Source organism: Paralichthys olivaceus, chromosome 14 (genome assembly GCF_024713975.1).
Source record: "Paralichthys olivaceus isolate ysfri-2021 chromosome 14, ASM2471397v2, whole genome shotgun sequence".
Classification (NCBI taxonomy): Eukaryota; Metazoa; Chordata; class Actinopteri; order Pleuronectiformes; family Paralichthyidae; genus Paralichthys; species Paralichthys olivaceus.
The window spans coordinates 5,565,978-5,584,721 of record NC_091106.1 but is presented as its reverse complement, the minus strand read 5'-3'; the positions used below and the strand labels follow the sequence as shown (position 1 = coordinate 5,584,721).

The 18,744-nt window shown below is 42.7% G+C and overlaps 1 protein-coding gene across 2 annotated transcripts in view; it reads right to left on the bottom strand.

The window, feature by feature from the left end:
* LOC109629471 (inositol polyphosphate-5-phosphatase A) overlaps positions 1–18,744 on the bottom strand; it is a 145,347-nt gene that overhangs the window by 18,308 nt on the left and 108,295 nt on the right. For both annotated transcript variants that reach the window (XM_020087207.2, XM_020087200.2), the window contains exons 10-12: positions 9,355–9,450; positions 8,834–8,908; positions 1,424–1,497 (exon numbers count right to left, since the gene is read on the bottom strand). In XM_020087207.2, the coding sequence (XP_019942766.1) occupies positions 1,424–1,497; positions 8,834–8,908; positions 9,355–9,450 (245 nt within the window). The remainder of the gene's footprint in view (positions 1–1,423; positions 1,498–8,833; positions 8,909–9,354; positions 9,451–18,744) is intronic.

Here is an 18,744-nt window from a genome sequence, read left to right as displayed (position 1 = left end):
CTCTGAAAGGGCTAATTGCAAATGCATTTGTTTGAGGAAGAGGAGAGGAGACCACCCGCTCCAATTTCCCCCAAGTCCCACTGAGACGGAATACCAATGCCGCTCAAAGCCAACGCACAGCGACAAACACAACACACACACACACATAGACGCAGATACACATGGGAGCCGTTTGGGACCTTATCCAATCGTACTTAACAACTGATACCCATCAAGCACAGATCTAAACAGCTTTCATGAAACCATTTTGGACAAAGTGGGGGGTGCCCGACTCCTTCTAAGGTTTACATATTAAAAATAACTCCTTATGGCTGAGGTCTGGGGAACATGATCACTGCATTTACCAACATGTGGCAGTGTCCTGAGGCTCCTTGCTCTGTTCATGTCGTTTCATTCTGTCATTTCCTAAAGATTATTTCCAATATGAAGTGAAGGACTGTGCTTTCATCAGAAAATTGTCTTTGGCTGAATTAACTATTAAAATCCCTAATGAATTATTTCATGAAACAAAATGTGTGGTAACAAAGTTGTTCTTATTGGCTCACGAGAGGTTGACATTTTCAAAATAATAATAGAAAGTATTTTCTCCTGTATGTAATTATGTCGTTAATGCTGCTACATAAAATCCATAAAAAAGACACCATTTGAAACTACCAGTAACAAACCAGTTGAAGTTATTCTTTTACTGGGGTGTAACTGGTGTAGGAATACATTCTGAGAAACTGGTATTTACTTTGAATGAAAAACATCTGTGTTACAGGCCCATCAAGTCCTGTCTTCTTATCTTTGGTAGGTGCAACTCAACCTTTGGGCATAATCAGTTCTCATCTCATCAAGTCATTGAGTGATATGTACAATGCTTATTAATTACTGTAAATTGAATTAATTTAAATGATTTTTAAAGACATTTTAAATGTAATGGCCCAAATGAAACATATGGATTGAAACATGGAACATCTAAAAATTCACATTAAGGCACAGAGTGGCTAAAAATGACGAGACTCAACAGCTATGATCTCCAAAGATGATACAGATCATGAACGTCTACAACTATAACTGTTGAGTAAAAAAACAGTTGAAGAGATATTTCACTGGAAACCAAAGAAAGGAAACCTCATGAAAGGGGAATAGTCAGTATAGGTTTACAGGGGATTGTCCTCTGGGGACCATGAATGTCAACATTTCAGATTTTTTTCACTAAGGACCAAAGTGGTGGAAAGAAAGACAGACAGATACCATGACATTGTCACATGGAGCCATGCTGCTAAAGTGGCTAAAAAGAGGCAGGGCATGATATCATTAGGAGAACGTCAGGGAGTAGGACCAAAATTGAGGCTCTAGTCATATCACCCCATGCCAGCTATACACAGGGCCTGAGACTAGTGTTGTAGATGTCAGTAGTGTGAACACAAAGTTGTCGTACCTGGGCGGGAATGAGATCTCCAGTTCATGCAGACGATCCTTGAACACCGACAGCTCTTTGTCAAACTCTAAAAGCTATGGAAAAGAAGAACGGAATGAAGACAGAAAAGTTTAAATTAGTAGAATTCTTAGTTTTTTACATTAATATTCAGCACTGCTCTACTTAACATTCATAGTTACAGCGAACAGATTCCATTCTGAAAATTCATTGGGATCATATTAAAATGGACAACATGACAGATCCTCAAAAGTGAATATGAATCCCCTTGATCACCCCCTGGTGGCTGGAAGTACAGGCCATAAACCCCCACCTACTCCATGTTAGAGCATGGGGCATGAGCCAGCTAAAAGTCAAAAAGTAAAAGTTAGCTTTGGATAAATATTTCTCAAAGACAGTTTCTGTCATTTTAGTAGTAGTAGTGTTAGTGGCAGTTCTGATCCCGCTGAGGTTTGTTCAGGAACTCATTCCTCTGATAAGTTTGGTTTTAATTAGTTATGTGATGCTATAAAAACAGAGTGAGACATCATGATTGACATGTGAGACTGACTCGCGATCGGTCAGCCGCATGTATCTGCAGGACCTTGATGGCTCCACACCATGATCAGCACTGTGCAGACTCTGAATGTGCAAGATGGCAACGCTCATATCAACAAACTTTGAGCTTAATTGTTGTACAATGGGAGGAAGAACAGACTCACTCTTTTCCACTGAAGATTTCCGAGCATGTCCTGCTGAGTAATTTTCATGATAAGTTATGTCTGCGTTCATGTTTTGAAATTGTTTGTTCTGACTCAGACTCTTTAATTTAATGTCTCATCTTAACTGCCACTAGAAGTCAATACTCTTTTATCTCCAGGCCTTGGCCTCAGTAAGTTGAAGATAAGAATACACAGACTGAGTTACATCTACCACAGCCAAAAACTGACAGCAGCTGACCAGTTGTGTGTGTTCCTTCTGGGGGGGGGTCTATCTCTCCGCACTAACCGTGCATCCACACACTCTTCATCAATCATGTCTCCTCACCCAGCTGTACTCTCTCACTAGAGTGTACACACACACTTTCCCCAGTTTCCCCCCTTTCACAAAACCCATAAATCATTAGTGAGAAGTGCAATTAGCGGCTGCTTGTACACATTAATTATCTGGGAGATGAACAGGTAGCTCGGGCACCTGCATGACTGCCTCACTGAGAGACTGACAGTGACGTTTCCCAGCAACCCTGGCGGACCTCGCGGTAGGCCCACCCTTTCCTTTCAGACAGGACGACATCAAGATGCAGGCGAGGCATGTTTGGTTGGTGGTAAATTGGGCTATTGTGCATGTTTCAAACACCGGGCTACAATTATGGCCTGATGAAGACCTCATCCTGAAGTAAGGCAGCTTGACGTTAATGACATTACATTGGTGTATTACATGCAGTGATGTGTTGACGGATACATGATGAAATATCAACGTGGTGCATGTGGGGAATGCTCGGAAGGACGTTCTCGCAAAGTGGAGACACGGGAGGAGGGAGGTGGGTGTCATATGAGTATTATTACATCAGCAGAAGGTAACTACAGTCTTCCATCTCCACTGACATATTTATGTTGTGCATGTGTGACCATCAACACATTGTTTGTCTCCACATGACCGTTTCTGTATGCCTGCAAATAAGCCAGAGTCGAGTAAGTGCGCTCACGAGGACAGTGTGTGTGTGTGTGATTGTGTGTCAGTGGTGTAGAACAGTGGCCATTACGTGCAGGCAGAGGGCCCTCCCAGTCGGAGTCTCAAAGGTTCAGGAGGGCAGATGTGTGGCATTCATCAAACTCACACTGCCGGGGTCACAGGAGAGACTCACACACTGTGGATGAGGGATGGCAGAGCAGGGGATGCAACCCCACGCTCCACTGTACACCCCGTCCTACCCTCCACCCACTGATACTTCCTCTGGTGTGTGTGTGTGTGGTCTGTGAGGCCTCTGTCAATATTGATAATTGAGCGATTAAAAAAATCTGAAAAAACATTGTGAAACTAAATGTTGTGAATAAGCAGAAAATATAATTTATAGATTAACCATATTGTGTATATATAGAGTTAAACCATATATTTTTTTATCTGAGTAAGTGTCAAGTAAGCACTATCCCTCCATGCACAATACATCACCTTATCATTTCTAGCCCACACTGTTTTTTTCATTAGTTATTATTTCCTTTATTATTTGATTTATTAGCTGTACCCAGTTTGACTGAAACTTTTTGAAACCAGCACTGATAAACACATTCTTCCCATGATGCCACAGTATAACATTATTATCTAACATTACATTCATCTCATCCTATTTCTGGATATGCTTCACCCTCCGTTCCAGGTCTAAACTGTTGTCTGTGTAATTGTTCACAGACAGTTATCACTTGTCCTCTTCATATTTGCAGTTGTCTAAGCTGGGCAGCTCACAGGTAATGGAACGTCAGCAAGAGTCATTTGTTCCCTGAGTTTGTCCTTCAGGCGCCGTCTCTTCTGGGGCCTGGTGCAGATTTAACAGGGCACTTAACAGTATGTTGTCTGTGAGGAGGCACAGCTTTACAGACAAAAGTCTGCAAACAGTAGTCTCCTGTTATAAATGCTGCAGATTACTGTGCTCTGTACTTATTATTAGGTAGACACAATTTACTGTAAATCCCCTTGCACAGAGCAAAGTAAATGCCAGATACCTGCAAATATGCATCATTACACTGGAGGAAATACGACCTAGGGCATGTGCTAGTCATACACATTTTAAAATGATATCTGTAGCTGTAGTTCATTATGCTTTTGCATAGATTTAGGATATCGAGCCTAACAGGTCCCGACTGCTAGGGTCAGGTTCCGACCAAAACAAAATACATGTTGGTTTCTCAGCTTGTAAGTTTCTGGTTTAGAGAGAAATTGCACAACAGCCACAGTCTGTTTCGCACCGAGTTGTGGTTACTAAGCTATGATCGAACAATTGCTGGTCGGTAGCAATTATTCAACAATGAATATACTGTATTTTCTACAGAAACACATGAGGCGAACAATTATTTTGATTCATTTTAAAGAAATGTTTAAAATGTTTTAAAGAAAAATAATGTAACAAGATGATATTTTACAGTTATTTACAAGAAACTTGTCTGGTCGACAAACTGTGAAATCTTTATTTCAGGCATTTCTTTGCTAATGTTTCTTGTTATTTACTGGCTGCAGCTGATATATTGACCCAGCTGATTTATCAGTGAATGTGTGTGTGTGTACAATATATTGAGATGCAGCATGGGGCAAAGGTATTGAGATATTAAAAGTGTGTGTCAGAGTTTATTTAGCGATGCATGTTAGTACCCAGTCCTAAAATCAATAATTTACACTTTTGTGTATGCACACATGTGTATCTATGTTCACAGGTGTGATTCTGTTTGTTTGAGGTAAATCACCTCAGATTATGAGTGTGTGACACCGTTTAACAGCACGGGATGAGCAACATATGGCTGTGTGTATCTACGGAGTGTGTGGCTTAAGTGACTGTTGAGTAATTCATTCAGCTGAATGGAAAAGCCTGCGGCCACAGATTTCACACTACATTTCATCCCAGGTCAATTAAGCATAATGCTCCGCTGCTCTGGTAGGTCAGTGGTTTAAAAAAATAAAAGAGAAGCTTATATTGGTTGGAGGCCTCATGACTTTATACAGCCAGGACGAGGCAGAAATGACCTTGGGCGTCGTGGAGGAAGTGGCGCGAGATGCTGCTGCTTTGGCAATATCACAGAGGGACAAAGATGAAGAAGTGTCTGGGTAAAAACTACCCTGTCATAGGCTCAAAATTCGGACTGCTTGGATGATCAGTGCGCTCTTAAATCAGAGCGGTCGTGATGGTTCACAGGCAGGAAGTTGAAGGAGGGAAAAAAAAGAGGGAACATGAGGTCTTTGGCCCCCAACTGTCCCTCCTCTCAGCGTGCTGGCGGACCATCCACCACCTGTAATTGTGCTTTGATTTACGCGTTGTCAAATATCTCCTGTGACAACACCTGCCGCCATTAAAACCCATCAATAAATGTTGGGGTGAAAGGTCATTTAATTTGATTTTTACACCTCACACTTGGCTTTCATTGCAGGGGCCATATTTTTCCTTCTTTTTATGGCATCTTCATTATTTTGTGTGAAAAAGCGATAAACTGTCACTGACAGGGGGCGGCTGATTGGTACTGAGAGCGGCCAAACCAAACCAAACAACACTGTGCTCTTATTTTCATGTCTGTTAAAGCATGTAGTAGAGAGGACCGAGATTAGATCAGGACTGTGTTCTGATATACTGATCAGGAAATGACAACAAATGGTTCTCCACACACTTTTTCAGCACAGAGACATTGCTAGAAGATTGGAATATCAATGGGATTATCGACAAAACAAACCTGGGCAATGGCAGCTTACTGTGCGTGTGTGCTGTTCTGATGAGGCTAAATAAGCAGTCGATACTCTCCTGAACTAGAATAGAGGACGAGCTAAAGGAAAAGACATATCCCCAATGCAGAATCACTTTATATAAGCCTACTTTAAATCCTTTAAGGTCAGATTTCATTAAGCTCGGCTTCTGCATTGCCACTTAGGCGCTTTGACGGGTAAAATATGAAAGAACTTTGGATTTGAAGCAGCATTTGTTCTTTTTTTTATGTCCCTCTCATGTTTAAAATGGTCTCTGGGCCTGTGAGTAATGCTGAGGACGACGCCGCCGGCATGACAAGGAGAGGCAGGCCAGACAGAAAGGTTCATCACTTACTACAGCCAGTACACAAACACACCCGCCTCTCCCGCTCCCCCATCTGCCGACACCACGCTGATAAAATTACAATAAAGAGATACTGAAACAAAATCAATGAGGACGGCGCTGTGGGTGTGTGCTCCCGGAGAGGAAGAAAGTGTGAGGATCTGAGGGCGCGCGGCACAAACACGCACGGCGCGCATGCGTGCACACCCCCATACACAATCACGCTTCTCCCATCTCTCCGCAGGAGCAAGGCCCCGCGGTGCCCCTTGACGCCACGAAAGCCCAGAAAATTTAATCTTCCCAAATACTCATCAGGGCTCTCCATCGTCCCACCATGACAGCGCTGGGGATAATTAATTATACAATTTCGATGGGAATATCGACTAAACAAACCTATTAATCATAGCAAAAGTCAATAGGCATGGACACATTCAATCATGTCCTGGCCAATGATTACTCCTCTCAAAATACAATAATTATTTTCAAGAGCTGCCTCGAATTAAATTTCTGTCAAGCCGGTACAAGTCTCACAGTTGATGAAGGATGCAATGGATTTTTTCCCCCCTTCCCCAGTGGAGGAGTGTGAGGAGGAACATTTATCCTTTTGGAAAGGTAGTTTGTTTTATAAGGATCATAACATGGTGTGTTTAACTAGACCATGACCATCAGATTATCTCTGATGCCCCCATTATGTCATCCATCTTGTCAGCCTCGGTGGGGAGGAGGAGGGGGAGGAGGAGGAGGGAGGAAACGAGGGAGGAAACGAGGGGATACCTCAGCCTCCTTAAGGCACTGTAACACATTCTACCTATTTCTGCTGATCACATTCAGTGATGTCTCACAGTACAATGTGCAGGGTCAATAAGTGCCAGCATCTCTGTCTTCAGGCTCCAGCTCTGCTTAATCACTTGAATCATGTCCTTAGCTGCTATTTTGGTGGTGGCCTGTTAATATGCTTTTACAGGGGAGATAGAAGTGATCAAATAATATTCATTCAGGTAAAGTGTTGATTATTTCTCTTAAAAATGACAAACCTCTCATTGGCAAGTCAAACAATCATGAGTCCACTTTTTACACATAATTAGGTGTGGCTTTATTATATTAAATTATTTTATTTTAGAATACTACTGTAAGGTAAATCACAGGTCTTTTTTTGAAAAATTTAGTTGGCTTCAATTAAATTGTCCTGATGTAGTTTTGGTTTGACCAAAACAAAATATCATTTCATCATATGAATGGGCATGCAAACACAAAACTGAACATATACTATATGTATATTTTATATAGAATTACCTACAGCACATAATCTCCACAGAAACGCAATGCATATCACCCACATGAAACAGTAATTAAGATGAGATGTGGAACACTAATACAATTGAACCTGATTAGACAACCATGACTGGGTGATATGGAAGAATCAATATTAAGATGTGAATAAGGAAATTTGGAACATGTAAGATGGAACTAATGTGCAAAATCATGTCTTTCTGTGGGTGTCAGCAATTTAATTTGAAACCTTTTAAAGACCATAATGAATGAAATTTAAGATCCATGTCATGTACGACAGAATTACACTTGCCCATAATTGAGTACCTTTGGAACAGCGGGTTATCTCACAGACTACAGAAGGAGACGACAGGTATCCAACGTCTTTCCCACAGCCAAACAGAGTGTACTTCGATATATTCTGACCAACGTGTTTGTAGAATCAGTGCTATGTTGGTCTTGTTTGTAGATTGCTAAAATCTTTATTGTTGAGAGAGTTACAAGCAGCCAAATGATAAAATCATTTAAAAGTGTGACGAAGTAGCGTTAACATAGTAAAGACCTACCTAAACATATTTAAGACCTAGTACGTAATGTTTTTTTGAGGGACTTTTTAGGACCCCGTGGAAACTGTCATCGCAAAAACTGTGTTCCACATCAGACAAAAGAGAAGAGTAAAAAACTTCACTCGTTAATTTGCTCGACTCATCACACATCCAAATTAAGTAATACAAAAAGGATAATAAGGAAATATTTCCAAGAACTTCTGTTTAATCTAATGTGTGCAACAGTGTAATAAACTCTATTCTTCCACTCTGTCAGGACTAGTGGCTTCATGGACCATTCTGTTGATGTGTAGGTGTGTGAGTGTGTGTTCAAGGTTCCTTGGGATTTTAACAAGGTCCAACTTTGAACTACTTAATGTAATATACTGCCATATAAAAGTGGAGGAGTGTGTCGGGTGTTTTTCTTCTGCAGACACTTAAGACTCACCTCATCTACACTCAAGTCTCATTTAAAAGTTAATCCAAAGACATTTGGCCCCTCAGCCGGGACAAAGAGACTGTGTGTGAGGCCAAAAGGAAGTGAGAGCATCAACTAAAGCATCTGCATGATGCAGGTTAAGCAGCTACAAATCACTTGTGTGTATTTCACCTTTACCCTTTCTGTACCTGCTGTCCACATAGACAAAGCCTCAAATCAGATTTTATAGCTCATTCTCTTACGTTCTGTGCCTAATGGAGATTAGGTTTAAACTCTGTTGTTACTGTACAGTGGAAAAAGACTATAAAGCCAGTATAAGATATAAAAATGTGTTGCAGTGAGAGTAGGGATTAAAGAGTAGATGAATATATGCAGGGTTAGGAAGCACAGGGGTGACTTACTGAGGTCCCATTGTTTTCCCGGAAAACGTCCTGGTTGACATAATTAAAAAGCTTCTTTTCAAGCTGAAGAACCACCTAATCAAAGACGAGAGAGAAAGGCTTTGATTAATACCAATACGAATGTGGACTTCACTTTGTAATTAGAGCACTGATGGGAGCGCTAATGAACAGCGGTGTGCTGCAGTGGCAGACAGCACTGTTCATTCTACACTGAGGTATCCCAGTACTTTATATCACATGTTAACACAACCTGTAATACCTCTGGTTAAAGCTTTATGCAGTACAGACAACACAGATATGGAAAATAATGAGTTCATTTAAATCGATAAAATAGAATGGGGGGTTTTTACAGTGAATCAGTTTGTTTTAATGGGATTGATAGTAGGCAGATACACTTTCGACAAGTCTTAAAACAAATGATTTATTATTCAAAAACACTATCAATTACATTCTGTTATAAGTTTCTGTTCAATCTGTCAACTGAGTGTTTTGTCGGGCAGCGTTAAAGCAGTATAGCTTACCTTTCGGTCATTATCACTTTCTCTGAATATTAGCTTGTCAACTTCATCGGTGTCGGCGGCTCTGACTGTCTGCAGGTTGGCAGTGGAGCACAGAGTCTGGAGGCGAGAGGAGAAGAGAGCGAGTTTACACGTTAGAATAAAGAACAAGAATGATACTTAAATAGAAAGAATTTATATTTATGAATTTATGACGTTGCCCAGATGTTTATAGGTAACTTAAGTATGGCCTGTACCCCCCACTCCATCACATCCGCACATTGTGCACCATGCTTTGTGCGCAGCCCTTGTACCCAGCACCATCCACCACACTGTGCTGCATTTGAAAGATTTTTAAAGAACCATCTCACAAAGTACACCTCCACTGTCCCCCTCACTTTATCTGGGTCTAAGCACTGACCCCATGGACTGTGTGCATGGTTAAATTCCCCTTTGTAGACTCTTTTAACAATTAGTTAAACATTCGACCATCTGTGTTTGAAGACAGTTGAATGAGGTAATCCCTCAGCCAGTGGTTCCCATACCACACGGCGGAGACTGGGCGACCTGATTGAAATTCAAAGCACAGATCAGATAATCAGGTCAAGCCAATATAGCTAGCAGAAAAAGGCCCTTTATACTGAAATGTCACAAATCAGTCCCGCTTCGGACACGGAGAAACTTCACACCAGATTAGAACAAACACCGTGCCCTGAGAGAAAGTGGAACAACTCCGTGCAGTCCCCCCCTCTCTGCCTCAACCCCATTCCTTCGTGCTTGCACCCCCCCCCCCCCCCCCCCCCCCCCCTCCCCAAAAGCAACTTTCTAAAGCCCTAACAAATCGCTCCATCTTTCACTCATTTAGGCCATCCAAATGCAGGGTCAATATGGTCCCCTGGCAGCCAAATGCTAATGCGCTTAAGTGCGCTTAAGCAGCTTTGTGCAATGAATAGGCCAAAGAAGGAGCTAGTGAGAAGGGCAAGAGATACTTTCCCTGTCAAAAAGTCATTGTAGCCGCAGCTTGCAAAGACAACCGCAGACAGTCATTTTTCTGCCGTCTCTGATTAGCACCAAAAGTGGTCATTTGGCCATTTTTTTCTCTCACTTCCACTATAAGTAGCAACAACAATGTTTCGATAAGGTCAAGCAAGGTTTGTGAGTATGACATTTCAAAAAATATGTTTCTCAAATGGACATTTAATGTTTTTGGACTCTATAAGCATCATAATTCTTCCAGACTACCCTCCTTCTGTCGTCCACTTTGCAAATCCAAAAGTCAGTCAAGCAGAAATTTCTGGCCACCGCACCACGACTACTGAAGCCAGGAGCTCAATCGGCTTACTGGCAAAATACGTATTAATATCTAAAGCAGAGATATAGCCCTTCCATTCATGTTCATTCAATAAACAAAGCTTGGATTAGGAAAAAACATAAATATGCATATGTCTTCATTTGGCAGTGGTACACCTACATAAAGAAGTACATGCATATACATGTGGGTGTGAAGATGTGTTGGCTTCTACTGAGACAAGAGAGAGCTGACATCATCTTCAGTGAGATAACTGAGCCTCAGGTTTTGCATTTGTGTAAATCTATACCTTGTGCCAAGAGAGGCGCAGGTTCACATAGAAAAAAAAGACAATTAGCTAATGCCGTTTTTTTCAAGGGAAAAAGTCATTGCTCAGAATGATAACACTCGTGATTCGTGGCTGAATTAAGCTGTTTTAACTTCAGGGAAACTAATGATTCCATCTGCAGATTTTAAGGGTTGGCCTATTGCAAGAGCAGCAAAGAAGCTCTGCACATCACTTCTAAGCCTTTTTCAGACATGAACTCCTGAGAATGTTTGCACAATTGGGTCAGGATTTTCTCCCGAGTGTAATTTTCACACATGAACAACGCAGCAGCAGATTCTCCACTCGGAAGCCTTCACAACACCGAAATCTCTGGAGCGTTCAGGTGAGGGGTGATGCAGCAGGCAGAGGCAGGATGAAACATATTCATTCCACTGTGGAGATCATATATTTTTTCTTTACAATACATCAATTCCTTTTCACCGAAAACTCTCTTGACATCTTTCTTGGTGTCTTCTACGTGGATGGCTCCGCTTTTTATCCTGAGATTGTTTTATTTTTTTCATTTTTGCATCTGCTGTGTTAGAAGTATCATCAACATGCCCACTCGCTTGCGATGAACACTGTGGATTGATCTCCTGCTGTTTTCTCACATGAACTCATCGGACATTGTCCAGAGTTTTTAAACGATGCTGGCTGGACAGCTTCAGAGAAAGGCTGTAGCCTCTCACTCAGACATTTGCGTTCTCACATACAGCCACTCCTGAGAATGTGAGCAGATTATTGGGAGTTCAGTGCAGGTCTTAAAGCAGCTTCAGTGACATAACTGAGCCACAGGTTTTGCATTTATGTGAGTCTAAACCTTGTGCCAAGAGAGGTACTGCAGGGCAGATTCACTTAGAAAGAAAAAGACAATTAGCTAATGCTGCTGTTTTTTGAAAGAAAAAGTCATTTCCCAGAATAATTACACTCTGGATTCGTGGCTGAATTAAAGTGTTATAGCTTCAAGGATACTAATGAATCCGTCTGCAGATTTTAGAGTTGGAGCAACGAAGATACTCTGCACATCAATGCTCCTGTGGCCAGTCCTGGAGAAGAGCCTTAGCATACTGCAAGATGCTGACATGTGACTGATTGATCCTTTCATAGGTTTACTGATTGACCAATCAGTGTGTGTCGGTGCAGTTGGTGGTGGTTGATTGAACTCAATTGATCACGGCTCTCCTACTGTCGTCCTTTCTGGAAAAGCATCCTCCGCTTCCAACACACACATGGCCTCAGTGCTCGCTAATCCCAGCATCTCTGTCATAGGCCACCAAACAGTGATACGGGGAAAATGAGAACCCCATGCTGTCACTTAAGGCTGTATCAGTGTAGTGATGTCTGCTCCCTCTTGCCAGCAGAGACCAGGTGCTTGTGCAGAATCAATGAACAGATCTCTCCCTTCAAAGTCCCTGCCTCCAAAGCATGTTACACGTAAACACTCTCTCACTGACTGCCCTAAACGATGTTACGATAATTAATTCGACTGCAATTGGCTCCTTATTTGATACATGCCAATTAGTGTGAGGGAAGGAGGGAGCAGAGAAGACAGGCAGTGGGAAAATATCAGCAAGCAGCTGTCAGGAGAAGCAGCCCATCGTTCAGGAGACAGTAGGGATGTCTTCACTCCTCTGGGCTCTTTTACTGATCCTGCACAGTGACTTTGCAATACATCTCTGCATTATGGGTCAAAGGTCAACGCTGAGTGTTTGCAGAGGGCCAGGGGCCGGGGGGCTGGGATGAGAGGTTGCCGAGGAAGGCGCTGGCTTTGTGCATCAATGGAGGATAATCTCATGACTGTCGAAGGAGGAAGCGGCTGTTTAAAGGAGCTCTCTATTCCAGCTGCTCTCCTTAGAAGAGAGGTTAAAGCAATCTGTCCCACTTCAAAGAGCAAAGACACACACACACACACACACACACACACACACACACACACACACACACACACACACACACACACACACACACAAGCCTTCTGTCTATGGTCCTGCCAACAGATGGAGGTGATCCACTGTTCTCAACTTAAACAGTGAGAAACCCACACACACACACACACCAGGGTATTCCTGACAATGCATATCAAACACAGGGGTGTGTCAAGTCAGTAGTTGGAAAAGAAAAGAGCATTACATTAAAGTTTTAGAGCAAAGTCTTTAGTGACTAAATATATATAAATATAATATGGCTTGGTTAGTAGATAAAGGTATTTTTATATTTGATTTATCCTCAACAAATCCCATAAAAAACACAGCGCTGGTTGCATTTTTTTTTTACGTTTCCTCAGTCCAAAGGCTAGTGTCCATAAATCTTTGCTTACAGGTCACAAATAGATTGGTCGACTAAAACTGCATTTTAGTCTTGTATTTAGACCAATAACGAGAACTTTCGTCAAACTTAAGCAAACTGCTTTCAAATAAAATGACCCCGAATAAATCCTCCTTTTGTAATGTCTTACAAATTACAACAGCCTTACCTTGTTGACATATACAATGACAGTTGATAATAGGTTCTGCACTATTTATATATATATTTATACATTTGAGAAAATAATGTTTGTAAAAGGCACAAGCTATACAAGTTACATACATACAAGATACAAGATACAAGCTATTTATAGCTTAGCTGAAATGGTGCTTTGTCACTTTTTGAGCACTTTTTTCAGCTTACCCAAACCCTCACAACCTAGGTTAGGGGTCGAGATGGAGGGTTGACTAGTAAAGGGGGAGAATGAGAGGTCCAGTCTCTGACATAACTACTGATGAGAGGGCAGGTGCATTTTCAACCACAACTGCAGAATAAGGATGCTATGCTGTGTTTGTACTGTAGTATTGGCACGATATCAAACACCCAAGTCAATTAAATACAACCAATGATTGATAACTGATAATGACTTATGTTATGGTCTGTCATAACTATATAATAAAAGATTAGTCAGCCCCTGCTTCTGGCAAAGAGCATTACTATTCAGATTCAAATATTTTATTTTGAAAACATCTTGAATATCCTGAGTGTCTGTGGATTTTAACATCAGTACAAAACTAGTATAAGCTAATTATTATTCATCAGCATGCATGATTGATACGCTGACACCTGAAACCCTTTAAACCATGATCCAGATTTGAGTTCCTGTTTAACATCTTATCTAAAGACCTGTTCATTTGATTTATGTATTAGTCTATACTGGACTGGACCCACTGATGCTGTCGTCTGGTCAGTAGATGTCAGTTGACTTTGTATTTTAAATACAATCAGAACCACAGTCCATTGAACCTAGTGGCAGAAATGTATGACATGACAGTAAACCAGCCAATGCACAAATCACCCTAACTATTCTGGAGTTTATAAATGAATTCCTCCCGCCCTCACCCTACTCCCGTGCAATGATTCACACTATTCAATAAACAGTCATTCCCCCAATATAATAATCCACTGAGTGCATTTAGAACTCAGTGATTAAACCTCAATTAGGTAGAGTGAGAATGAGACTGTGTGCAGAGAGAGAGAGAGAGACAGAGAGATAAAGAGAGAGAAAGAAAGAAAGAAAGAGAGAGTGAGAGTGAGAGAGAGAGAGAGAGAGAGAGAGAGAGAGAGAGAGAGAGAGAGAAAGAGAGAGCCCGAGGATGAGTAGACAATGAGCTAACTATTCATTCTTCATTACCAGAGGCAGGGGACAGGGGCTCCCCTTTGTGTCAGCAGGGGCAGTGGCATTGTCAGAATGCGCCATTATTCTCTCGTTGCCACGCAAAGCGGGCCTGCCAGCTGAGTTAAGGTGTGCCAGCGGGGCTGGCAGGTTCAGCATGAATTGCTTAGCACTCCGATCGCTTTTCTTCCGCTCGCCACCGTTCATCACGCCCATCCCGCATGCATGATTGCGACATCTGCCCGAGCAGGGTAGAAGGGGGCATCCAAAGTAGGCAACAACAAATTTGGCCTCCTACGTTCCTGCCAGCTATTACACAGGATAGCCAGTAAATCAGCTGTGACCCTCCCCACCCGATCTGACTGGACACAAGCCAGAGTTATCCACTCCTCTCTCCCCGAGTCCAACTAATTTAATGCCTCCAAACACGGCGGATTCATCACTGACACATACACACACACACACACACCCTGCGGCCTGGGGAGTCAACATGGAGGAGGTGAGAGTGGACACATTATCACCCCTAAAGTTAGCCTGTGGGTGACCCACTGGTCAAGGCTTGACCCTAGTAAACCTGGCCTGCGTCACCCCTAATAGTGAGTAACACACACACAAGCTCTCAACCCTTCCCATGAACTCACTGAGCTGCGTGAGAGCTGACACCGAGGGCTGTCGGCAGTGTGTGCGTAGTAGGAGGTCTCCTAACCTGCCACGCCCTCGCCAAAAACCGAGCACGGAGAGGTAAGAGGGTGTGCGAGGTAGTGATAATGTGCCCTATTTATCTTGTGCATTATAACATCTGGGAAACTTCTCTAAAAACAATGGCGCGCATTGAGGGCTGCCATTCTGACTTTACCTTCACAAACTGGCCAAAAGCATTTGTCTCCTTGGAATGGATAATGGACAGGCCACAAATCATTCAGGACAACAGGACTGAGGGGTGTGTGTGTCTGTGTGTGTGTGTGTGTGTGTGTGTGAGAGAGAGAGAGGGAAACTGAATGTATGTGTATGTTTTGTGTGAGTGTGTGTGTGTGTGTGTTCCCCCCTGGTATTTAACTTCTCTGCTGGCCCATTCTGCAGGGCCCCGCAGGACAAATTGCCCTGCATGGTTGTCTTTGAGAGGCAGTGCAGCGCGCAGAGAAAGGGACAGGGCTGAAACACAGGGAACAGGCCTATAAAAATTCATCACTTTGACCCCGGCGACCTCCCACTCCTGGGGGGCTACGCACACGCGCACGCACGCACGCACACACACACAAGCACACACACTTGCCCACCCACCTCAACTCACAGTCTCAGCTGGGAGCAAGTACTCAAAAATGATCTCCAAAGATTTAAGGTAAAAATTCATCTTTTAACGGAAACAAACACTAACTTAAAGAAGACAACTGGAGCCACAGGATTTAACTGAGTCTCCTCTCTGTCTCTTTCTCTCACACAGTCACACTAGCAGACACAATGGATGTGGAAAAGCCTTCTACACAGGAAAAGGCCACCAGATGCTTCATTGTGACCGAGTCTGTGTGTAAAGTAGTGGCAGTAAAAGGAGGGTGGGTTCTCCTGAGGCATATTAGTCCCACTAGGAGGAGGACATTGTTTCAGGCCGGGCTTTTGACACATTACTGCCACCTGTACAAAGAAAACCTAATGAGAGATTTAATCTGAGAAACCTCCCCTGCCACTTTTAGTCAGCACTTTGAAACCAACCACGGCAGATGTCTACAAGACTGTTTAACGCACCGGCTTCCCTCCACCTCTAAGGCCATGCATGCTTAAACGCTCAATAGCCATCTTAATGTGGCATTCATTTGAATGTTGTTAGCTGCAGCTGTTATGTTTTGAATTGGGAGCTTTGTGGTGTGAAGGAGTAGCCGGCGGCGCCGCGGCCATTCAAGCTTTCCCCTTTTTCACTCTTCGGGCTTAAAAAGAACATTTATACTGTTAATGAGGAAACAAATTCGCATACAACCGTGAAGCAATGATTGCAACACATTTAATGCTGCTGGTACAGGGAAAACACTGAGCACCTGAAACTATCGCTCCCTCATTTAATTTACCTATTCCACCATAGCTCCGGCTGGGAATCAATTAAAGGAAACAGAGGTGAGGTAATTTGTCGTGCTGAGTCAATTACTGAATATCGAAGGCCCGATCAGTGACTGGTGATTAGTGATGGTCCAATAGGAACGCAGCCCGTTGAGTTCATTACTCTGGTATTCGATAAAGATCAGGACCTAACAATTAATGAAAGTCTAATTCTGGACTCTTTCAAGAGGACTGGAGCTTGGTTAGCACTGTGCACAATGTGTACAAATTAGAAATTGTCAACTAATTAGGCTGAGATTCAGTTTATAAACAGCGATCATATCTGCACGATAGAGTAAAAGGGCTATACTGAAGGAAAGAAATTAGAGAACACAACATTATTCTCTTGTTCTCAGGATTTCTTCAATTTAACAGGGCCTCAATATTCCATCTTGAATGTGTTTTATTTTCTTACAGAAAACTATTTTACCTTCTCTCTCTAATGGTCTTCTTAGGAAAGCTTGCCTTGAACTATTTTGCAAGGTCATACCATTATTGTATGTTATTTCATTATTTTACATATTTCTATCTACTTTGCATTACTTTTGTCCTTCAATGTATCTTTTTTAAATTGATACAGAGATACCCTCTTTATTTGTTTTACCTCTTTTAATCACTTCACCTCTTTATTCAGCTCTTTTGCATCTCTAATTTTGAAAATGGTTTAAACTGTGCTTTCTGATTTTAAATAGATGTCCCTGTGCGGCACCTTGAATCTACCTCTGTGTACCGAAATGTCCTTTATTAATAAAACTGCCTTGCTTAACTTTCCTGTGGCAACAGTTGAGCTACCACGGCAGTTGATGGCTTTTTCAGCCAGGTGACCTTCCTTCCTTCCAGTGTGCAGTGGAGGAGAAGACCCCTGGCGAAGCACAAAAACCCTCCTCACACACAAAGAACATTGATTCATTTGGAGCACCACCCTTTAATTTGTTTGCACCATTTCATCTAAATGATGTGCTTGTCCACCAGGGTGGGAGAGAGAGGTGTAATTCAGCCAAGGAAAGGGGGAAGAGGAAGGTACAGGGGGGAGAGGAGGGGTCTTGACACCCCAGCACAGGGCGCTAGGCAACCATCTAGTGGGTGGGCTTTGTGATACATTTTACCAATTTTTCATGCCCATCCCTCTTGATGTGACCCCACTCAGGGCCTTTTATGCCCCTGACAGCTCCGCGCAGGAAAACATGCTGCCGCTCTGATAGCATGAAATCGGGAACAAAGACCCCCAGGGAGAGGAGAAGGGGGCCACCGAGGCACGCTGTGCTCCGGTCCCGCCTGGCTCCGGACACAAACAGATGTTAGGCCAGCCCCGGCTCTCTCTGCCCCCTGAAAGAGGAGGCCCTGCAGAAGAAATGGGCCTGAGATGCATTGTTTTGGGCCTCCTAAGACAAAAAGTGGAACCACTCCTTCTGAAAGGGCCCAGCAATATGGCCGTCACAGATAAATCACACAAGGGGGGCCGGGAGAAAGGCCCATGAATTCTCAATGTGGCCCTTAATGGGCCCTCTTAAATATGATGGGATATTTGTGTGTGAATGGGGCCCAGTGACTTTTAATGTCAGGTTGCAGAGTTGTTTAAAAGCCCATGGTGCCAACGCTGGGTTTACAGCTACAATGAGCCATTCTGGAGGAACATCACTCTGCAGCTGACAATAAAGATTCTCACTGGGGAAACTTATAGTGCAAATTGTTTAAATAAAACTAGCAGTTCTTCTGGCTTCTGCAGCATCCATCATCACTCATCCTTTTTATTTTATAAAGGAACGAGCCGCGGCAAACAAACGGCACAACTTAAAGATATTATCTGATTTGAATAAGAACTGTGAGCGACTTGTTGAGTGGGTAGTGAACTCAGCCATGTGCAGCCATTCATAGAGAGGCTGCTATTTGCATATGCATTAGAAGAAACTATAATGAATATAATGCTGCAAATGGCTATGGAGATGGTGTGTGCGCATGTTTATGCACAGCCCCCAGAGACAACATGTGCTATCTTGGCAACCACTCGATGCTTTCGAGAGAGAAAAACAATTATTGTGCCGAGGACTGCATTAGTCAAAAATAGACTGACAT